At 38.4% G+C, this 24,553-nt stretch overlaps 1 protein-coding gene and 1 long non-coding RNA gene across 7 annotated transcripts in view; one reads left to right on the top strand and one right to left on the bottom strand.

The window, feature by feature from the left end:
* VWA8 (von Willebrand factor A domain containing 8) overlaps positions 1-24,553 on the bottom strand; it is a 339,288-nt gene that overhangs the window by 85,355 nt on the left and 229,380 nt on the right. For all 6 annotated transcript variants that reach the window (XM_047720038.1, XM_047720036.1, XM_047720035.1 and 3 more), the window contains 6 exons: positions 24,139-24,264; positions 22,913-23,022; positions 22,117-22,271; positions 17,181-17,376; positions 10,016-10,097; positions 5,969-6,173 (listed from right to left, as the gene is read on the bottom strand). In XM_047720038.1, coding sequence (XP_047575994.1) covers positions 5,969-6,173; positions 10,016-10,097; positions 17,181-17,376; positions 22,117-22,271; positions 22,913-23,022; positions 24,139-24,264 — 874 coding nt within the window. The remainder of the gene's footprint in view (positions 1-5,968; positions 6,174-10,015; positions 10,098-17,180; positions 17,377-22,116; positions 22,272-22,912; positions 23,023-24,138; positions 24,265-24,553) is intronic.
* LOC125094647 (uncharacterized) lies at positions 12,064-24,122 on the top strand. The gene is made up of 3 exons (XR_007125642.1): positions 12,064-12,148; positions 20,464-20,540; positions 24,014-24,122. It is a non-coding gene; the product is annotated as an uncharacterized LOC125094647 (long non-coding RNA).

The raw sequence follows: 24,553 nt of genomic DNA, 5'->3' as shown, positions 1-24,553 counted from the left end.
ACAGTTTTACTTATGAATATAACAGCAAAGTTTTATTTCTAGAGTCATTGTGATTGCACAAAACTATATATATAATGAGCTCAGAATCATAAAAATTCTAGAGCCATTGCTTGTCAACATATTCATTGCATTTGACATCTCAATTTATAACAGATATATTACAGAATTAATTTATTTTCCTTACATACTTTAAATATTGCTAAGATCGCTTCTTTACTTGTTGATCATGTTGTTAAATAACATGCACTGGAGGTGGGGTGTGCCTGGGTGGCTCAATGGGTTGGGCCTCAGCCTTTGGCTTAGGTCATGATCTCGGGGTCGTGGGATTGAGCCCCACATTGGGCTCTCTGCTCAGTGGGGAGCCTGCTTCCCCTATCTCTCTGCCTGCTTCTCTGCCTACTTGTGATCTCGCTCTCTGTCAAATAAATAAATAAATAAATCTTAAAAAAATATATGCACTGGGGTATGGTAACATATAGAATAATGATATTAAGGTTTGCCATGAAAGAAAGGAATTAGAATACTTCTGTTGCTGATGGTTTGAAAAGCAATTTCCTAAGGTTAGGTTTTTTCTACAATGAGAAGGTGAGATGATATTTCTGTTTTTAATGTTAGTTTAAGGCACTATAATGCCCACAGTTACTGTGATTTAGAGGATTACTGTTTTTGTTAGGTATGCACAAGAGGTTAATGAAAACTCATGACCTCCCTGAAAGTCATAGGCTTGTTGATTTGCTTGTCTCGGGGAGGTGGTTACTCATTTAATTTTAGTTATATTTAGCAATTACCAACAAAGTTGTGATCTAATGGAAGCACTGCTTCTGGACGAATGTAAAAATCAGCTGGTGATTTCCTTCTGAAATGGTGTTTCTAAAAAAGGAGGCTTGTGCTCATGAACCCATGAGCGTCATCGTACTTGAGTGCAGACTTCTTCCCAATTCTTTGCTCAGACTGAATTCCTGGTTCAGAAGGAGCATTGCCTATCTATAACTGGGACAACGGCAGGCTTCAACATTTCCCAGAGATAATGCAACACCAACTTACCCGTGTTCTTAGTACTTCTTTCCTTTTTCTGTTGCCTTTCTCTCTCACCTACATTTCTGTTGCCTGATTTCTGAAAGACCTTGCAGATAGGTAACTGTGATAATTTTCCTAGTGGGGCGGGGGGGGGGGGGGCGGTTAAAGGTTTAATCAAGACAGTGGCACGCTGGAGCCTGACTGTACCACTTTGTGAGAGATAGCTGCTAAATACTCAGACATTTAGCAACTAGATTGTTAATCTTCGGTGGCTTGAAATCAGCCACCGAGGGAGTATTTACACCATGGAAATTGGCAAATATTATAAATGACCCTCCCCTTCCCTCCCCAAAGAGCTGGTCTATCAGCACACCATGGGGTACTCCTCCCCTGCCATCTTGCATTTTCATTAGAGACCTTATTCAAATCTTTAAGTCTTATTCCAAATCTAGATTCAAAATGAATTTCTATGGCTGGGAATTTCTCTAATAGGAACATGGGAAAATCATTAGAGGCCTTGTTCAAATGCTACCGCATAGGCAAGTGGCTAGAACATCTTGCTGAAAACCAGCTCTACTCATATTGCTAGGAGATATGGTGGGAAATTATAAAAATTAAAAAAAAAAAGCATTACCTTTTTGAGCCAAGGAAGATTTCCAAAGATACATGTACATATAATAATCCTATAAAATATGGGTTTCTCTGTAATAATGACCCACTGGATTAGACTGTTAAGTATTTTCAGAGTTACTGGCCAAAGTGAAGAATGAAGCATAAGAGTGAACTATGAACTATCCTCCTTAAAAAAAAGAATTGCAAGCCCCCTCCCATGTCGAGAGAACAGTCTGCATACTGCAAAACTAAATGTGCTATTAGAGGTCCAGTGAAATGATCTAGTGGTTTCCAAAACAGGAAGCAGGACTTACTATCTTACTGAGATCGTAAAAAAAAAAAAAAAAAAAAAAAAAAAAAAAAAAAATCCTGTTGAGCTAGTAGTTAAAGAAAAGGACAGGATTATTTACCAAAGTGCAGCAATTCACCTTTACTCATATTGCTAGAATGTCTTCTTTAAAAGGGGGAAAGGGGGCGCCTGGGTGGCTCAGTGGGTTAAGCCGCTGCCTTCGGCTCAGGTCATGATCTCAGGGTCCTGGGATCGAGTCCCACATCGGGTTCTCTGCTCAGCGGAGATCCTGCTTCCCTCTCTCTCTCTCTGCCTGCCTCTCCATCTACTTGTGATCTCTCTCTGTCAAATAAATAAATAAAATCTTTAAAAAAAAAAAAATAAAAGGGGGAAAGGATTAATGGTGCTTAATATAAATTAGTTATCTTTTCTATGTATTTGTTTCATGCCTGTACTAAGCATCTTCTGCGTACTGGGTACTATCTTCACTGTATGAATGAGTAAGTTCCAGTCCCACAGTGTGTTCCAAAAATTCTATCCATTTTACAAATATACAGCATTCAAAGGTCTCAGATTTTACCAGTAATATATAGATGATTTACTTTCTAATTCGTTTACTGTAATTAGACAATAACATTTGGCAGCTATAACCTTTTAGCTCCCACAAGAACAGTCACCAGGAGCTTTTTAGAGAAGAGGATCTGATTTTTGAAGAAAAATGGGGTGTAGCTTTAATAGCCTTCTTGGGACAAATCCAAATGTAGCTAAATAAAAATGGAAAAATATACTTTATAGAGTACACTTTGAAGCACGGTCAGAAAAGTTTTGACTTATAATTAACACATATTTCTGAAAATATGGAGTCTAAAAATAACAAATAGGAATTCTTTTTAAAAAAAAAATAGTTTATTTGAGAGAAAGAGAGCATGAGCGGGAGGAGGGGCAGAGGGAGAGGGATAAGCAGACTCCCCACTGAGCAGAAAGCCCCATGTAGGGCTCCATTCCAGGACCCTGACATCATGACCTGAGCCAAAGGCAGACGATTAACTGACTGAGCCACCCAGGCGCCCCATAAATATGAATTCTTAATTATGGGCTTTTAGAACTACAGTTATGCTGACACTTTGAGTTTGTTGCTTTAGTTGTTTGCTGTGAGAAAAACACATGTTCCCATCAAAACATGTAAAATTAATGAGCACATTTTATATGCAGAGCTCAATAAATACTCCCTTTCAAACTGTACTCATGAAAGAAAACCATCAATGAATTCATTCGGCAAAAATAAAAATTCAAAGCAACAATGGCTACAAGAACTAATAACTCTAGAAGGCTGAAATGTAGCAAGATGTAAAGGAGAGTGATAAAGCGTGTAGCTGATGTTTATCTGAGTATCAACAGTTCTGTTCCCATGCAGAAGAATCAGGGAAAAAAGTGGGTCAATAAGTGGGGCATGGCTTGCCAGGTTGTTTGCCTGCCTTCACTGCTGACCTTCAGGAACATCTCGTGACCAACAGGAACCACACAAGGCAGGCGTGTGTACACCCCCCATGCAAGCAGGCCTGGGGCTGCCTTAAAGGATTGAAGTGCCAAGCAGGCCTTTCAAATTTCCAGGATGTAAAGTAAGTCCATTTCGCCACTAGGTGGAGATCGGGTTACTCTGCCAGGAGCAGGGAAGGGGTGGGCATTCAGCCAGTATTAAAGACAGTCCCGAGAACATACTCTCTTTTCTTAATATTTCCAAGAAAGGCATTTTTCAAGGTCCCAAACCAGGAGCAGACATATGCCGAATAAAGGGCCCATAAATGAGGAATAGCCTGAGGGATCACACGGTACGGGAATTGAAAAAGGCACATTTCTGCTTGTTAGAACCATTGCTCCGTCATGGTTCCTATCTGGATTTGGTTGTGTAAACTACTCGTAAATAATCACACCAACTGTTCTAAATAAGAGCAATTAAATATACAGTCTCATTATTTACCAAGCAGGGAGAAGAGGAGAGATGTGACCCAAAACTTAAAACAATGGCAGACCATTTGGACAATTAATCCTGTCTGTTTACACATAAAGATGCAAGATCACAGTCTGTATCTCAGTTTGAGTACGTATATAAATATATATTTCAATATCGACCAAAATGGATTCAGGAACACAGAAATGGAAGGAGAAAGTTGGATAACATCTATTCTAAGTTTCTAAGGGAAACTAACATCCAATTCTCAAATGTGTAACTTTATTTCTAAGTACGTCTTATTTCTGCTACAGCAGAACTGTGAACTGGAGACATAAAGTTATATATTTCCTGGACAAAGTTTGGTCTGGGAAGGATCAGATGTTGCCTTGCAAACCACAGCCAAGCATTTTGATTATTTTTGGGATATTAGAGAATATATTTCTGTTCATTTCTAACTTATTAGCTATAGATATTCATTCAATAAATACTTATTCGGTTACATTAAAAACAAATGAATAACTTGTGACAGTTTAAAAGAACAATTCCATTTTCATCAAATAGCTTCAGTGGCCAGTGCAATTTAGTATATACGAGTGTGACATACACAAACATACTAACTGCCTACTGTGTATCAATCACTATGCTAGGAGTTGGGAAAAGGAAGATGAACAACAGAGTTGGGGAAGTCAGGGAAGAGAAGAGTATATGGCTAAAATGCAAATAGGGGTTAACTTTTGTAGCAGTCAAGACCGTATGAAAATCATGAATAAAATTCCTTTTTTAAAGTTCTGTTGTGGAAGAAGCCACAATCTTGACCCTTGGAAAAACAGGACCTTTCATCTCCATGACATATGAGAGATTGAAATAAAATATAAGAAATACAAACACAATAGTATTTACTCTTAGGCCTCAAGCACTGTAATGAAAAGAGGAGATTAATTCACAAGAAAAAGAAACTAATGTTTAGAATAATAAGAGAATCAGGACCACAGTTAATTAATTTTCTAATTATTATTATGGATAGTGACCAACAGTCAGTCTGTTGCTATGATAGCATCACTGTACTTAATGACATGTTTATTTTAGAGCAATACATTTGTTTTAGCTTAATTAAATTAATATATTCATACCCTTTCAAAAGAAGTTTGAGGTTGCTTGCCTACGTTGGTTTGCAATCTTGACCATGTTCCTATAAACTTTTAAGAACCTAAGAAAAATATGTATTATTCATTCACAAATCTAAACCTTTCTCCTTTAAGGGAAATCACAAAAATAACCATATAAAGGAGTAATTATTAATCAGATATCAGTGGAATAGTTGGTGGAAATTTTTTATCTTGCTAACTGGCTCTTTACAGAGCAACACAGCTGGCAGGAACCTACTTTTCCTTCCTACCTTGCTGGATAAAAATGAAATGTAAACAGAGAAGTTTTCTTCTGAAGATTAAAATAAATCAATTACAAATAAATCCTTTAATGATATGCTTCAGTACTTATGGGCACACAGCTCTCCTTGTTGTTCATGGGAGTTCCAGACAGGAACTAGATTAGATGAGCCATTTCTGGAGCTTCCTCTCACTTTGGTGCCCTGTTGCCATGTTTCTTTTCAGTGCAGGGCTGGGGCAACTTTTGACCACTGCTAAGTCAAGATGCATCTCTACCGGATGTGCCATTTACTTATCTTCTCTAGGTTATAGGTTTTGGCCCTACGGTAATGGGCTATATTTTATATCAGTAACTCTGCTTCCTTGGTAGCATGAGGAGATGCTGAAGATGACAGCAGTAACGGTCAGAACAGATGTGAAGGTGGTACTGGAAATTGATTACTACTGGAGGTTAGACAACAAAAGCTGATTGTATTCTCATGCTGTGATGTGAGGGACCTGAATATTTAGGCACTGACCATAAAAGGGGCACATTTTAACTTTTTCACTCTCTAGAGGGATAGGTTTGTCTTTCTCTATTATGAGAAATTATTTTAGCTATTAAGCAACCATATTTAAGTTTTGGGGTCAGAAGTTTCCACAACTGTGGCAGCTGCAACTAAAAGATATACTTGAATATGCACCTGTAAGAGGGGAGGTCAATTTGAGTGGTACCTGCATATGTCTGTCACCTTCTCGTCCAATCATGTTTCTCCATTCCATGAGGGATCGCTGCAGATGTTCCAGTCCAGTTTCCCAGAGCCTGATGTGACCTCCCATGTCAACGGTAACAACGCCACCTTTGCCCCACTCAGCTAGCAGAGCATCTGTGTCCGAAATAGTAGAGAGCCATGTGGTATACGGCGAGAGATATTCTGATCTGATGAGGAAATTACAGTAGTCAGTTGACTGGTAGTAATGAAGCTAGTTTGCCTAATTTTGGTTCATTAAATTTGCCATAAAATGACTCTAGTAGCAAGCACATTAAAAGACGGCAAGAGAGTCATCTGTAAGAAAAAAATACACAGTTATCGATTGGTTATTTACATTTTTTCTGTATTTGTGGACTCCCGATGATGCTAGCATTCAATGTCGGAAGGAAAAGAACTCTAAACCGTCTCATATCTCATGCACCTGCAATGCTGGGCTCACTCCTTAGGGCTCTGAGTTTCAGTGTAAGTGCTGAAACTGAAAACTGATGTCTTGTCTATGGGCTTTAACATTTGTATTTAATATTTTGCATTTTCTAACTTAGGGAGTTACAGGAATTTATAACAAGGAATTTATGTATTTCTCATATTACATATTTCATACATATACATATTTCCTTTGTTATATATTCATTTCTAGGGATGCAGCTTTTGCCTATAAGTCAACTGCATACTTCCTTTTTCTGAATATAGCTCTCACTGTGCAAAAGAAACAGATTAGAAATTCTAATTACTGGTGTTGGCTGTCTAAATACATCTGATATTTTCTATACGAAATAAATGGTCTAAAGGGATAGTCTGATCAGATAATAAAAACATAATAAACCATCAGTGTAGATCTGGGAAAACCACTATATGTTGGGTAAAATCTTCTAATATTCTAAAGAATAAACCTAGACTACTTTGACCTTTCTTCCCAGTCTGCCTTAGACAGAGTGACCGAGCTAGCCACTCTAGGACACAGAAGTTTTAGAAAATGTTAATTATGAAGAGGATGATAACAGTAGTATGGGTCCCAGGGTTTCAGAACTACTTTACAGGGCTAGAAGGACTCAAAGAAGGTGACATTTGATATAATACAGGATTTACCTCATGGTGCTCTCCCCAAAAACATGTGCCTTAGTAAAAAAAAATTAATAGGTACAGATGGTAAAGTAAAGGGCTATTCCAGAACAATGAAATTTATCTACATGAAACAATAATGTTTGAGAGTCTTCCAAGAGCACTCAAGAAGTAAGACTATGGAATACTGTATTTATTGGCTAAATGTTTAACTCTTCACACCACGAAACTTGAAAAGTCTATGGACAATTTCTTCAATATATCAAAAAACAGTACTGAAAAAAAGTCATGTATTTACCACAATTTGCTCCCCAGCTCTAGAATCTCTTCTTTACCTTGTTTTAAATATATCTTCTCCTTACTACATTATAGCAAGGTCATTGAAGAACGCATCGAATTATAGTAGAGTGAGGCCCAGATTTCCAGACACCCACAGATGAGAGCTAGGCAGTATCATTTTACAGATGTAAATAATACAAAAACTTGAGGAAAAAGACTCGAGCTATACTGGGGGCAAAAGTGATGTATTCATTTTGGCCCTGTAGTTACAGTGTTACTGTATTTTCTGTTATTTGAAGTTAGCCATCAGATGGAAAATTCCAGCTATCTAGCAGAATGCTAAATTTAAGCAACTAGCAGGAAAACTGAAATCCAGATGGGTTGTTCTCTTGGATTGCATATATGCCAAAAATGGCAATAGCTAATCTCAAGAGAAATTCAGGATATACTGATAATGAACAGACTCCAAATCACATGGCACTTGAAATATGGCAAGTCCAAACGGAGATATTCCAAAAGTATAAAATACATAACTGATTTCAAAGACTAAGAAGAAAAAAGGAATATAAAATATCTCATTAAAATTTTTATATTGAATACGTGTCAAAATGATAAAACTTTGTTTTTAACATTTTTTTTTAAATATTTATTTATTTTAAGGAGTGTGCATGATAAAATGATAACATTTTAAATACACTGGGTCAATAAAATGTGATTAAAGTCAATTTCACCTATCTTGCTTTCCTTTGGAAAAATATGGCTAATAAGGAATTGACAATGACACATCTGGCTTGCATTCTGTCTCTGGTGGGCAGTACGGCGGCTCTGAAGGACTGCCTTGTAGTGTCCAGCTGGCCTGGGCTCTTTACACAGCTGCTCTGCCAGATGTTCCTTGCACAGCAGGTATCACGTATGGTTCACACAGAAAGTTAAAAGAGAAGAGCAATGAAATAAAAGCCAGGGCTAATGAGAGAGCAATTAAGAGAAATACTGGGAAAAAATTATTAATGCTTTTAGAAATGTAAAAAACACAAAGTTGTTCTTTGCTTTTGTTGCTTGAACTCATAGTGTATTTTAATAAGCATATACTTCATATGGAACAAGGAATTTCCCCAAATGACTAAAAGCCATTTTCCATTAAACTGACACATTAAGGTGCTCTAAGAAGGCATATTTATATATGTTGGAACAAGTAAAGCTATTTTTTTGAGTAATGTTTTGATTATTCATATTTATTGAACCTGATTAAGGGTCCTAAGAAATGAAACTGTGTTTCTGAGTTACTATGTACTGTCACGCTGGGCTGGTTTCTTCTAGGGGGTTGGAGGAGTGGCTGGAAAGTGGCCTGGTGATGCTGAGGGTGACTGACAGGTCTCCCTGTGGCCGGCCTTTCTCTCATGCTGGAAGGCTCTCTAGGCTCCTCTGCTAGAGCGTTCACGTGAGGTTTTCTCCCTGTGTTGTGAGGGCTCAGTCGCCTCTAAGGAAGTATATGTTAGGAGGGGATGTGGTGTCAAACTAGGCCAAAGCAGAGGAAAAGATTCCAAGAAGGAGGCGCTGGCTGGGGAGCAAAGTAAGGAAGAATGAGGAAGCTGGGCCAAATAGACCAGAGCAGGTGTGTGGTTCAAGTAAGAGAGGGAGATCAGGAACGGGTGCATCCAGAAAGGGATGGGCTACTGGTGAGGACACTGTGATCCTCAAGGGCAGAAACCAAGCACGTAGTTTTCCTTCTGTGTCCTCAGTCTAGTGGGTTTAACGTACCTTGCTTCCATCACTGGACAATAATAGAAGCAGTGAATGGTCATGAGTTCCATTCAAAATCTCTGGAAGCCTTTAGCTACTGAATAGCCTTTACAGCATTTTTAAAAACCATTTAGAAAAATGCTATTTAAATTCATTGACATTTTGAACACATTTACCTCTGAAAACTAATATATAAAGTTAAAAAATACGGTGGATGCAGCTCGAGAGTATTATGCTAAGCAAAATAAGTCAGTCAGAGAAGATAATTACCATATGATTTCACTCATATGTGGAGTTTAAGAAACAAAACAAATAAGCAAAGGGGAAAAAAAAGAGAGAGAGGGAGAGAAACCAGAAACAGACTCTTAACTGTAGAGAACAAACTGATGGTTACCAGAGGGAGGTGGGCAGGGGGATGGGCAACGCAGGTGATGGGGATTAAGGAGGGCACTTGTCGGGATGAGCGCAGGGTGGTGTATAGAAGTGCTGAATCACTGTCCTGTGTACCTGATATTACACTGTATGGTAACTAACGGAAATTCAAATGAAAACTTAGAAAAAAATAAAGTTAATAAGGATGAAAATTTTCTCCAATACTGAAAACGCTGTTTCAAGTACAGAAAAATTTATTATTATTTAATAAAAATTTATTGGGGATCAGTCAATGACTAGATCAATGATAGAGAAATGAAGCCCTCAAAGGCTGTTAGACTTACACCTATATAACATTTGAACATTTTTCCCAAATGAAAATAAAAATAGCAGTAAAGCATGCAGAACAGCAGCAAGATACAAGCTAACTGCAAGTGGGGGAAAAAAGAGCTTTGCTCTTCCAGGAGACAAAAGCACAGATTTATTTGGAATGCACAGTAAGACTTGACTTGCTCTTGATCTGACATACGAAATGAGAATAAAGGTAAACGTGGCTTACCTGGGAACAGGGATATATCGGAGTTTCTTTGATTGAAGGTCAGTGATTTCTATATAACCAGCTGTTTGCGGAGGGGTCACATCTGCAAACAAGTCATGGTTATGAGCCGAGTATTAAATTACTGCATGATACCAACGTAAGACCAGCAGAAAGCACGAATGTTGCTAGAAGTTGAATGAAAGTACCAGTAGCCTAGGACAGAGCTCTGAGACCCACTTGACAAGGTCCTGGGCCAAATCTAGTCTGTAGGGTTATGTTTTGGTCAAGAAAACACAAAGACCATCAAATACATGCACATCAGACCATGGTTCTTTACTGTCCAGAAATGACCTGAGTTCTTTTCATTGTCTTTGCTAGCTTTCCAAGACGAGCCATTTTAGCACTTACAGTTTATTTAAAAAGATTTTTTCACCTGAATTCTGTCTTTCCTTCCTAGGACGTCACAACGACAGTACAAGCAGCCACTCTGTAACTGGACTGGCTGGGTACAAAATCCCGGCTCTGACACTTCCGAACCGTGTTTTATGCTGGTCAGGTTAGGTACCTTGCTTCTTCTGTCATTTGTAAAATGGGGATCACAACAGCATCTGAGCACCACAGACATTATTTTGAGGATTAGATGCAGTTAGTGATTGGAAAGCACTTAATTAGTAGGTGTTCAACACGTGGTACCTGTAATCATTAGTGTCACCAAGACAGGAGAGGGTGAGGTGAAGGTAGGTCTGTGCGATGAGGGCTCTGGACCATGGAAATGATGAAAGGGTCGTGGGGCGGGGGGACAGGGTCTGATATATGGAGGCCAGGCCCCCCTCCCCCTGATCTTGGAGTTGTTTCCCAGCCAATTCCAGGGGTCTGCTGACTTCTCTTCCAAAGCCCTGAGTACCACCACTGACCATCACGTGCTGCCCCTACTGTGTGCCAGAAACTCTGCTCCGTCTTTCTAGGCAGTGTTTTGAATCCTGACCACAAAGACTCATGATTCCCGCTTGAGTGAGGAGGAAACTGAAGCTAACATAAGTGCGAGGGTAACGTGACCTGCTTGAGGTGACATGGCTGGAGAGTGACAGAGATGGCACTCAAACCCAGGCCTTCTTGGCTTTGAAATCTCTGCTCTGTCCGCCCCTCCACATGGCTCCTGTCTAAGCTGACCCGAGGGCTATGATTTTGAAAATAGCCTCATTTTAGAAGATATGGGCCATTAGTGTCTCTTAAAAAAAAAAAAATCTCCCCTACACAGAACCCATACTTTTTAAAGATTTTTGTCTGTTGTCCATCTCTTATTACAACTTTAGGTTCGAATGAGATGTCCAGGATGTTCACACTGAATTTATCCAATGTAGTTTACAAAAAAATAAGAAAGTAAGAAACTTGGTATTTTTATTTCATGTCTGTAGACAGAGGTTTTTGAGTAGACCCTCTAAAAAATTCAAAACTCAAGATATGTCTTATTTATTCAACAAACATGGTTAGGTTTACTTTGTACCAGACACTATACAAAGTACTGAGGAGAGAGAAGGAGATGGGATTCCTGCCTCATCTGAGGAGCCCACAGCAGAAACAGGAAAGTTCCTTACAAAACAAAAACAAAAACAAAAACCTCACACAACAAAACAAAACCCACCAAGTGGGCCTCTGGAAACCCATAGGCCTGGGGGCTAGGTATGAGCTGCAGAGCAAGGCAGGGAGGAGTGCCAGAGGTCAGAGGGTTAGGAAGCACGGAAGGTAATGTCTAGGGCAGCAGAGGGTAAGAAGAGAGAGTTCCTATGGTAACCTGACCACCCGGCTGAATTGGCCGTCCCTAGATGGCCATTTATATAAAACAAGCATGCTTATCATCAGTCACACACAGCCTGCATTGGAAACGCTGCCTGGGACGGGAGGTCAGTCTTGTATAAAGTTTTGCACCATATATCACTTTTGACAGTTCCTGCTGCTAAGACCCAGCCGAAGTGGGTTGAATTATTTATAGACCCAGGTTCTTGGCCAAAAATGACCAGTTATTGAAGCGGCTGCCTCGTTAACTGACTTACATGTTGGCTTGTCACTCACGGGTGCTTTTTCTTCATAAGTAGTAGTGAGAAGCTGAGCTGGGGCTTTGGCCACCAGAGCTTTCAGACGGCCCGTGAAAGCGAAGTAAGCCAACTTATTTTAAAATATCTTTTCTTTCACTGTGCAAATTAATTCCATGGCATAAAGAGGGTGAGAAAATGCAGTAATGGCTGTGTCTATTTCAAGAAGGGGAAAGTAAGAATTTTACTCCTGGTGCTAAAAAATATTTTCACGTATCAGAAAAGGCACTTTGTGGCTATAAAGCACTTTTGAAAGCAGTATTAAGAGAGTGGTGGTAGAGGTGGTAATGGGGAGCACTTGAAAAATAATCAGCATTAATGTTTACTGATTTGAAAACGAATCGGCTCAGAACGCATGACTGAATTAAGGAAGCGAACACCGTGGCCAGATTTCCCTCCAAACTTGGCCAAATCCTTGTCTATCCATTTTAAACGTTTCAACGCTAGAGCAAGGACAGAGGCTCAGTAAATTTCCATTACATTTATAATCCAGGTGGATTTCAAGGATAGGTATAAGCTATGCATAAGCATGAGTTCACTAACGTCAAAAGGGAAGTCACGGCTGCGTATTTACCGCACAGTTCCCGCAAACAGTGGGGACAGCTATGTGCACAGCACCAAGGTTAGAAGGAGGTATAAAAGTTGTCAGGCAAAACAACCAAGAACACATTCGGAGGGAAGATGAAATTATATTAAAAAATTCACTACTTTTAGCAATCTAATTCTATGTACATCTGTTAACTACCAAGTTTAATGCATTTCTGTGTTCACAGATTGAGTGATGTGTGCCCTGCAATCATGCCAATGCCAAATCTTTGAATTTACTCGAAGTTCAAAACACAGATTATCACTTTTAATCCAGAGTTGTTATTTTGTGTTTGAAGAGCTGAGGTCTGTGATTAGAAAGAAAGAAAGAAGAAAAGAAAAAAAGAAAAAAAAAAAAAAAGCAGCTAACAACTAACTAGGAAAAAAAAGAAAAAGACTGGAAGAAAGCAGTAAATCTCTCCCTGTCTGCATTAAATAAAAATTATGCCATCTTTGTGAAAGCCATCAGGAGAGTAACCTCTATAGTTTCCATTGGTTTCTTTAATAAAAGGCTGATCTGCTCTAGCTCCTGACTAATCAGACTCTATTTACTTAAAAAAAAAGGCCAAACTATTTTTTATACCCGTGTCAGCTCAAAGATTGCTTCTTAACCAAAGCAAAGAATTTCTTATGCCATTATCTTTCCTCTACTACTCTGGAAGTTATATACTCTACTCCTAACTTACTGACACACAAACTTAACATCGTTATCCTTCCTCCTGAACAACGTAAGGCACTTAGAACACTTTAACATTAGTCACTCCTCTCCCTAAGTCGTGGATTATAATTGTCTCATAGTTTTGATATATGCTTTTTAAAATTTCATGAACTTTTATTATTTTTGTTTCTTATAATGTTTGTTAGCCACATATTTACTATTTTCTCATGTGTCCTCATCTGAACTGTTGATCCCTAGGCCTGTGCACAGCTATCCTCCTGGCATCTCCCTTTGTCATTCTCCTAGGAATTTTTTTTTTTAACAGCCCACATTTATAAAATTCTTCCTGTGTACCAGATACCATGCTAAGTACTTCATGTACATTTGAAATACTTAAGGAATATTAAACAAATGAGGGGAAATAAAATTCCTAGCAACCAAGAGAAAAATGGTAAAAGATATAAACAGGCAATTCTCAGAAGAGTAAATCACAACATATGAAAAGATTCTTGGAGTTATTAAAAATTAGGGAAAGATAAACTGAAACCATAATGAAAAGTCTGATCCCTTCAAGAGTACATAAGGATGGGGAGCATCAGGACCTCTTTAATGCACCTGGAACAACACTGGGAGACAATCTGGTAATTCTACTCTTAGATATGTACCCTGTGGACTCTCAGCATGTATACAAGGAGAGGGGAACAAGGATACTTATTGCCCATTATCTGTAACAGCAAAAACTGGAAAGAACCTAAGTGTGTGTAACAGAGACTAGATGAATCAACTGTAATGTTCTCCAGTGAAAGTAAATGAAGGAGCTATCAATAAGGATGATGACAAAGACCATGTCCTTTGATTGAACTCTCGTGAACTCTTTTGGATCCTCTTCCCAAATAGGCCCCAACTTTTGGGCTTCTGTGTTCATCTCTGTACTGTTCACTTTCAGCAAGAGTCCTTCTAAGTCATTTTTAACCAGAACGCCCCACCCTCCACATGTGATCAGGTTCCTCACCCTCCACCCTCCATAATCACCCTGGCCTGCCTTCAGCAAGTATCCTCCGCAGTCAATTTAGCCAGAAGTCTTCCTTTTCCCTGATTTCCTTTCAGTAGTTTTCTATCTATTGATCCCTACCAACAGTTAGAAGATCTATACACTCACTATCAAGTAGTGTCAAAGCTAGAAAGGAATCCAGTGTGCTAGTAGTGGAGGGATGGACACAGAGATCAATGGAACACAACTGAAGATACAGAAATAGACCCAAACGTATGTGGTCAGTTGATTTTCAGCAGAGGTCCAACTGCTGAAATTCAATGGAGAAAGGACAGATCTTCCAGCAAATGGTGCTGGAACAAGTGAATATCTGCATACAAAACAATGAGTCTCAATTCACACCATGCACCGTATAAAAAAAATTACCTCAAAATGGAGCTTAAATGTAAAATCTAAAACTACAAAATTTCTAGAAGGGAAGTTTTCCTTTCATCAAAATGGGAGAAGATGTTTGAAAAGAATATATCGGATAGTGGACATGTACCCTGAATATATAGGGAACATACAAAACTCTTAAAAAAAGCAAAAACACACAAATAACCTAAGGGCAAAAAATCTGAGACATTTCACTAAGGGAGGTATACACGACAAGATGCTCAACATCATTAGGCACTGGGGAAATGCAAATTAAAATCATAATGAGATATTGCTGCACACCCACTAGAATGGCAAAAGACTGACTATACTGGCAAGGAGACAGCAGAACTAGAACTTTCCTTCATTGCTGACAGGAATGCAAAAGGTATTGTCACTTTGTAAAACAGTTTGGCAGTTCTGTCATATAATGTAAAAATGCCATTCCTACGTTATCGTCAAAAAGTAGAAAAGATCCAACTATCCACCAACTTGTGAGTGAACAGACAAAGTATGCACATCCACACACGAGACTACTACTTGGCAATAAAATGAACTACTGGCATACACAACGATAGAAATGATTCTCAAAGACATGATATTTGGTGAAAGAAACCAGAGTTGAGAGACCATATGCTGTATGATGTCGCTTATATGAACATTCTGGAAAAGGTAAATCCATAAGGACAGAAATCAGATTGGTCAGGGGACAGGGAGTAGGTGGAGAGGCTGACTGCAAGTAACCTGGGGGAGGTTTTCGGGGAGATGGAACTGTTCTCTGTCAGTTCTGGTGATGGTAACAGAACTGTATGTGTTTGTCAAACTCACAGAACTATCCACAAACTGAACAATATATAAACTGAACCTTAATAAGAACAAAGGCATACTTCAAAAATATCACTCTGTCTGATGAGTGGAGAATGGGAAAGAGTGGAAGAGGAAACATCAGAGGCTGTTGCAATATTCTAGTGTAAGATGGCGGTGATTTGGACGTTGATAATAGAACTTTAGTCAAGTGGGTGGAATCCAAATATATTAGTAGGGTTGTATCATAAGGACAGGGTAATTTATGATGGGGTTAGATAGAGAGGATGAGGGAGAAGAACTATCAAGGAAGCCTCCCAGGTGTGCTGAGTTCTAGTACAGAATTTCTTGTATTTCCTGGAATGGTGTCATGCCCCTGTTCCTTTCACACAGGGTACCTCTTCCTGAAATAATTCCTTCATTTGATTCACTCCCATTCATCTTTTCAAGGGCCAGCTCATAATCACCAATCTGGACCGTAAGCTTCTCCTTTTATAGATCACCTTGTGAATATTCCTATCACAGCACTGTACTGAGATTGTCATTTTATTCACCTACCTCTTCTACCTTAAGAAACATTTTGAGGAAATGGTGATTTCTTTGGAAGGAACTAATTCTAAATATTATGATATAACCAGGACTTGTCAAACCCAGTGGCAGATTATAATATAATACATTTAGCATTATATTTATTAAGCCCACAGTGATAATAATGAATGTAAACATAGGATAACATGTTACTACTAGGGGCTCAATGAGCAAATATTTTCATAATTATCCTTGATGATGAAAGCCCGTGTAGTTCAGTGAGAAGAGCCCTAGGCTTGGGATTGGAAGATGTGATGCAGATCTGGGCCACTGGTGGGGCAGCCCTTGGCATGCCATCTTATCTCCCTTTGTCAGCTTCCCTGCGTACAAGTTCAAGAGTACACTAATGACAGAATGTAGATTTGAAGATTAAATAAGAGTAAGGAAAAGGGATCGGCACAGGACCTGGCCTAAGTTTTGCAGTAATAAATGTAAGATGACTCTTGAGAGCACTGCTTAGGGGTCAGTCTGCATGACTCCCTGGCCTTTCATCATGGGAGCTTAAGACAAAAGTCAGCCCCATTTTCTGTGCCTTATGGTCTAATAATTTTTAAAAGTCTCTTTGAAAGCATCTTCTTCTTCTTTTTTTTTTTTTTGAAAAAGATTTTAGTTACTTATTTGACACAGAGATAGGTAGAGAGAGAGAGCAAGCATAAGCAGGGGGAGCGGCAGAGGGAGAGGGAGAAGCAGACTCCCTGCTGAGCAGGGAACCCGATGCGGGACTCGATCCCAAGACTCCTGGGATCATGGCCTGAGCTGAAGGCAGATGATTAATGACTGAGCCACCCAGGAGCCCCTGAAAGCATCTTCTAAGTAAAGTTACTGTGTAGACTTGTAAGGCAAAGGAAGAAGAGTTTTAACATCAGTGCCTTCTACCACACTGTGAGAAACTGAGTGAAAACTTTCTGAGTATGCACAGAGGTCTTTTTAGCTACCAGACCCTGGTAGAATTATTCACATTTATACATACAGAATGATAATAATCAATTAAATATCCCTACCCAAAGCAAACTACCCTTACTACCTCGGCAAATTAGGAATTGGTAAATTTCTTACCTTTTGGGTAGATATCTTTTAGAGGGACTTCTCCTGGGGGCAGAATCCTGACTATCTGATTAGTATCTAAAAGAGTCACACAATTGCTCTGTTTTGGAGTTTCACTTTTCTTCTTTCCTTCATAGAATGTTCTGTCAGTGACACTTGGTTTATGCAAGGATGATGGCCTTTTCCAAGAATAGACTTCACTGGGTGACTGAAAGAAAGAAAAGATCAGAGTAATGAAATATAGGGGTGCTGGGCTCAGTCGGTTCAGTGTCTGACACTTGATCTCAGCCCAGGTCTTGAGCTCAGGGTCGTGAGATCAAGCCCCATGTTGGGCTCCAAAAAGAAGTACTGAAATACAGTTGACCCTTGAAGAACACGGGTTTGAACCGTGCCAATCCACTTACATGTGGATTTTTTACAGTACAGTAAATGTGTTTTGTCTTCCTTATGATTTTCTTAATGACATTTTCTTTTCTCCAGCTTACTTTACTGTACATACATAATGTACGTAACACACAAAATGTGTACATACACATTTGTATGTATGTAACATACAAAATGTTATCAGTAAGGCTGTCAGTCAACTGTAGGCTATTAGTAGTTAAGTTTTGGGAACTCAAGAGTTATTCATGGAGTTCTGACTGTGTGAAGGGGTTCAGTGTCCCTAACTCCCATGTCGTTCAAGTGCCAACTGTACTATAAATTACATTCACCACGTCTGGTACAATGCAGCCCTTTAAGCGGATACCAGAGGTAAACTTATATTTCACAAGTGTAAGAAAATCAAATTACTTCTTAACCTTCTTGAATTTCATATAGAAAATAGCTATTTCACCAATAATCATATTTTTCAGGCAAATGTGAAATATACAACATACTTTTTATGTTCAAATGAATTATAACTAATAGAGGGAATATAACAATATAGTTTAAAAATGAAATAAATATCTGATACATCTACTTTCTGGCATTACCAGCATTCAGAAGTCTCTGAGTGTGCCTTCCCATTCACATTTCCTTCTGTCTGTCCTAGATGTTTAGAAATCTTCTGGAATTTTGTGTATTTATTCCCTCTTGCTTTACTTAAAAAAAATTTTTTTTTTTTTTTACCACACATGTATTTATCCTTCCCTACCCCAAGATCATAGATATTTTCCTATGTATTCTCTAAACATTTTAAAGTTTTGTCTTTCACATTTAAGTCTTTAACCCATTTGGGATTTATTTTTGTGAATGGCATGAGACACAGATTCATGTTCATCCTTTATCCATGTGGATAGCTAACTGTCCAAATACTGTCAAATACCAAACAGCACCAATCAACAATGCTATTATAAAATACAGTTCTGAATATGTATGCATCTGCTGCTGGGCACTTCATTCCACCCTCTTTTTTTATTTTTTATTTTTTTTATTAACATATAATGTATTATTAGCCCCAGGGGTCATTCCATTCTCTTATTTATTTTTCTACCCCTACGCCCATACCATTGTCTTAGTTACTGAAGCTTTACAGTAAGCCTTGAAATTTAGTAGGGCAAATACACTGCTTCTACTTGGTTCTTCTTCAGGAACATCTTGGTTATTGTTTTTGCTCTTTCATAAAATTTTATGAGAGTTGGATTTGCTTTGCATACTTGTTAGTATTTGATATTTGTCAGTATTTTTTTATGTTAGCCATGTAGTTGTGTCTCACTGTGATTTTAATTTGCATTTCCTGGATGACTAATGATGTTGAACATCTTTTCATGTACTTAATCTCTGGATCCTCTGAAATCATGTGTTCAAGTCTTTTGCCATTTCCCCCCCTCATATTTACCTTGTTACTTCTTTTTTTTTTTTTTTAAGATTTTGTTTATTTGACAGAGAGAGATCACAAGTAGACAGAGAGGCAGGCAGAGAGAGAGAGAGAGAGAGGGAAGCAGGCCCCCCGCTGAGCAGAGAGCCCGATGCGGGACTCAATCCCAGGACCCTGAGATCATGACCTGAGCCGAAGGCAGCGGCTTAACCCACTGAGCCACCCAGGCGCCCCTACCTTGTTACTTCTATATCTATCTAAATATATTGAAAACTGTGAATTCACACAAATAGATTCAATTCCAATGCTGACTATAGGATTCATTCTAGTGTTCTTCCTTTCTCTATCTGTAACTCCCTTTTCCAATAGACTTCATGATCTTTAAAATATTTACTTTCTTGCTGAGTTCCACCAAATATGACTCATATCCCATCCCACTTCTAACCTTCCCTCTCAGGCAAATGCCTTCCTTACTCTGCTTGGTCCTGACAGTCAACACTGGGCTATGTGCATGAATGGATGCCCTCTTCACCTTACTTGGGCTCCTAAATCCTACACCCTACCTCCACCTCCTCAGGGGCACCACCTGCATCCTACCTGGAGTTCATTCCCATCACTGGTGGTTACACCTTCCCCCATCTGGGATGTCCTCACCTCCTCAGCCTCTGACCTCTGACCTCTGACACCTTACACTGTTTGCCCATTTTCTATATTGGATGATTTGTTTTCTTGCTCTTGAGTTTTAAGCAATCTTTGTGTGTTTCAGATACAAGTCCTTTGTTGGAAATATGATTTGCCAACATTTTTTCCCAGCCATATCTTTTCACTCTCTTAACAGTGTCTTTTATAGAGCTGAAGTTTTAGATTTTGATGAAATTCAATTTATCAAAATTTTGTTATGGATCATATCTGAGATGCTCAATAGAGTGTTTAATAGAAGTGATGATGGTATCTTGTCTTATTCTTTTTTCTTTTAAATATTTTATTTTTTTATTATTATTATTTTTAAAGATTTTATTTATTTATTTGACAGAGAGAAATCACAAGTAAGCAGAGAGGCAGGCAGAGAGAGAGGAGGAAGCAGGCTCCCTGCTGAGCAGTAAGCCCAATGTGGGGCTCGAACCCAGGACCTGGGATCATGACCTGAGCCGAAGGCAGCGGCTTAACCCACTGAGCCACCCAGGCGCCCCTAAATATTTTATTTATTTATTTGACAGACAGAGATCTCAAGCAGGCACAGAGGCAGGCAGAGAGAGAGGAGGAAGCAGGCTCCCTGCCGAGCAGTGAGCCACTCACTGAGCCACCCAGGCGCCCCTTGTCTTATTCTTAATATTAAAAGGAATGCTTTTAATTTTTCACTACTAAGGATGATATTTGCTATATGTTTTTTATGGCTATTTGGCATTAGGTTAAGGAAGTGATAAAAATTTGTAATAATTTAGGTGCCTCTGATAATGTTACAAAAAGTTAATAGGTGACATATCCCTTTATTGTCAGCTTTATGAAGAGTCAAAAGAAATTCACATCAAAGCAGGAAGGCACTGTGGTACAGGAGAAAGGATACAGGTTTGAGGGTAAGTCACCCTTGACCTCATATTCCAGCTCCTTTACTCATAATTTTTGTGGCCTAGGAGATATATCTTCTCTGTTTCTGTTTCTTCATCTATAAAACCTTATAAAATTGTTTTAAAAATTATCTGTCATGTATGAAAGGGTTTAGAATAGTGCAATGCCTGATTTTTGTATTAGGATCTAAAAAATACAACTGTTATCATAAAATGTTGAAAGGCTGCCTAACTGACCCTAGTTTTTCATTTAACAAATACTCAGTAACACCTCCTTTGTGTTGGTTACCATACTAAGTAGGGGGGGATAAAACTTTTAATTTAATAAGGTCACTAGTCCTACTGGTTATAAAGGATTTCTATAGGGTTAATACAAACTGTCTTATACTCAGTGCCAAATACTTTTAATTTATAACCATTTTTTTAAAGTAATAGTATATTTCTATACTAATTTCTTCAATCAGAAGATCAATATTTTAAATGACTCCACCTTCAGAAACACAACTCTAATATTTTCCCTACTGATCGCAGCAATCATTAAGAAATCGTATTAAACACAACTCTTATTCAGTCAAGACTGCCGTAGATACTGTATTTCAAAAACATGTTTCATTTTCAGTTATATAATACCATAGCAAATGCTTTTTAGTTGATAATTAGGAAGACATATGGCAAAATCCTAAGCCACAGGGTTCTGGATTTCAGATGTCTTAAACCCTGAAATAGTCACCATTCATTAATTACATTAAAAATCTGAGATTATGTGAGATTAGTATACCATCAAGCAGAGCTGCTATTTTTATCTTTAAATGATTCTATTAAAAAATAAAAGCCACAAAGGAAATTATGAAAATTAAATGTTAAATCAAAATACATAGAGCTACATCTAAGGTTATTAGATGACATCTTAGACTTAAATAACCTTTATATTTAATTTTCTCTCATTTCCATCAGGGGAAGATGGTGCCTCGTTTCACCAAAGTCAATTACAAATAGCTCCTTCTTTACAGATAACAGTACATAATAGCAGAAAGGACAACCTAAGAACAAATTAAGCTGAAATTATCACCATAATCTGGATGCTGCAAACATATGATAAAGCAGAGCAAAACTCAAAGGAAAGTGAACTGATGTTCACGAGTGTTGAAAACATTTAATCTATAGTAATGAGACCCCCAACTAATTAAACTTTAAAAAACTCTAGAAGACATGTTATTTCGTTAGTCTCAAATGTTCCTCTTGACAGATTACATGAGCACACATTAAGACAACATGATGTAAAATTACCATCAGTAGGTTAAACATTTCACTATGTCACAGGGACTCCCATGTATGGAGAATACTGGTTTCCCCTTACTAAGTTACATAATTACATTACCCTTTAAATGTCAATTTTAAAAAAGCAGTGAAACTCTATAGGTAGAATGCACTTTCTAATGACTGATTTGGAATACAGACTTGATCTAAAATGTATACCAGAATATCATTACATTTTTAACTAACCCTCAAACAGCCTTACACATCATAGCCTAAACTTGACAGAAGAAATATTTATTCAATAATTAAAAAAAAAACTGGTGCTTACCATGAGATCTGGGAAGCCAATAACAACAGTAGCATAACTATTCTCATCTGAGAGAATTCGGTTAGGAGAGGCAATCTTTTGTCCCACAGCTGAACTTAAATTTTCAGATGATAGTTGATCACTTGAAATTTTATGAGGTATGCTGAGATCTGCTTCTGAAGTGTCAGAGAAACATTAGATAGCATATGCCCCTAAAATGCTTCAGGAATTAATTTTTGCAAGATTTCATTCTCACCAACTCAAACAGAAAAGCACAAGTTAAAAAAAGAGAAAACACTTTAAATTATATTCATGGCCTTTTGTTTGAGAAAAGTCAGTTTTTACAATCAAGGCATCTCCTCTAAGTGAATGCAAGTATTTATTGAATTCAAAATTTGATTAGCAATATATATATTACCAGTAATAGCACCCTGCAGTAAAGACGTGAAACTGACCAAACCCACTGCTGGTAATGGTATGTTTTAGGTTTCTTTCTAAGTACTATTCACCGCCCCCCCCAAATGGTGATGAATTAAGTAGAAATCCTGAGGGTCTGTGTAAAAAATAAGAAAAGATGCTACGCTAGAAGACTAATGGACTTGGAACCTAAATGTATAGGGAAATTCTGATTTCTCAGTTCAAAAAATTCAAAGAAGTGAAAAGATAGTACATTCTTATTTATTAATTCTAATGTAATTACTAAGTTCTTTCTTTTGGGCATAAATTTAACATATGTTGATGTTATTGTTCTTAAATGATTCTGGAGGACTGTAAGGGCACACCACACAGCCCTAAGCACAAAGAAAAGGGAATTTACCTTGTATAACTCCAAATCCTGTGCTAGGCGGCTCCTCTTTCAACACGTACAGCTGGCAAACCCCACTATCCTCAGAGTCAATGTGTGCAGGCTTACTTAAAAGATATTTCCTGAAAATGAACAAAACATCTATGTGAAAAGTTTTTCCTCTTTAATAATTGTGAGTCCAGACTATGAAAGATCAGAATTCCACAACCCCTCCCCCAACTCCAAAGCTTTGTTTTTATATTCTGAGTATAATTTGCAGTTTCAGAGTTCTGTTGTGAATTAACACATAACTTCTCAACACTGTCGACAGGGAGCAGTGCATGGTAACAATGCAGTAATAAATAGGAACTAAAATCCAGTACTTCGTTTAAGAGGAAGGGCTTGCAGGGGGTTGGGGGGAACAACCCTAAAGTGACACACCCCCATTATCATGGAACCTGCTCTTGATATGATTTTGATCAGCCAGCACAACAAGTGAGAATCTGGCCTCTTACTTGTGACTAGCTGAGGGACAGAAGCCCTCAGCACTGTAATCCCCTTGATCTACTTATTTTTAAGAATTCTAAAATAGGGATGTATAAATAGCCAGAAATCTTTTACAGCAGGATATTTCTGCTTGTCACCCTAAGGGCAGAGAGAATCTGTATTTAGTCAGTAGAGGTAATGAATGAGGCAGGGGGACTCAAAATTCTCTGTGCACCCTACTTATGCCAAGTGCAGCTAATGTCCCCTTCCTCAAGACGTATATAGTCCAGTGCGGGGAAGCAGCACAAACATGAACGTAACTAAGAGCAACCAACATAAAATGAAGAAGAAACGTCTAAGAGGTGAATTCTGGGAAGCTCCAAAAATCAACAGCTCTAGGACGGAGACTAAGGCCCTCTGAAGAGAGGATAAATCAAAAATCTATTTTGAAGTATCTTTAGTTTGGCAAGAATACTGCGGATTCCCAATGTACTAATAGGAAAAAAAAATCTGAAGAATATGGATCATATATAAGTCATTATGGTTTTACTATTAATTTCCATGTCATTCTCTGAAACACTTTCATAATTACTCTGTGAAGTAATATTTATTTTAATTTTTCCCCGCCCTTTCTTCTTTCTCCTACAGAGATGCCAAATTCAGAAACTGTTAAAAGACAGACACTGGAAGTCAGAACAGTAAGGATTCTGGATAACTGATAAATATGGCTGAGCTATGGTACACTCCATGAGATGCCGTGTAGATCTACCCACTGGTTTGTTTTGTCTTCCACCAGAAGCCACTTGTCCTCTGCTACAAGAAAAACTGTCTTGATGTTGATGGGAAGTGAGATGGTGTGAGTTCGCCCTTCTAGGACATCCAGCACAGTCAAGCTGTTCCTGAAAGAGGAGAAGAAAACTATCTGAAAGGAAATGGTGAGGATAATGGTTGAGTAATGATGGCACAGTCATTTCATGATCTATCATGCAATGCTAAGAAGAAGGTGTTCAAAACTAAATAATGACAAAGAAAAATGGTAATTGAGACAACTGGGGAGGGCAGTCAGAGGGAGAGAGAGAGACTCTTAAGCACCCAGTACAGAGCTGGACATGGGGTTCAATCTCACGACCCTGGGGTCAGGACCTGAGCCGAAATCAAGAGTTAGAAGCTTAACCAACTGAGTCACCC

The sequence above is a fragment of the Lutra lutra genome, chromosome 3 (genome assembly GCF_902655055.1).
Source record: "Lutra lutra chromosome 3, mLutLut1.2, whole genome shotgun sequence".
NCBI lineage: Eukaryota > Metazoa > Chordata > Mammalia > Carnivora > Mustelidae > Lutra > Lutra lutra.
Note: the sequence above shows the minus strand (reverse complement) of the source record. Positions and strands in the feature narration are given on the sequence as shown.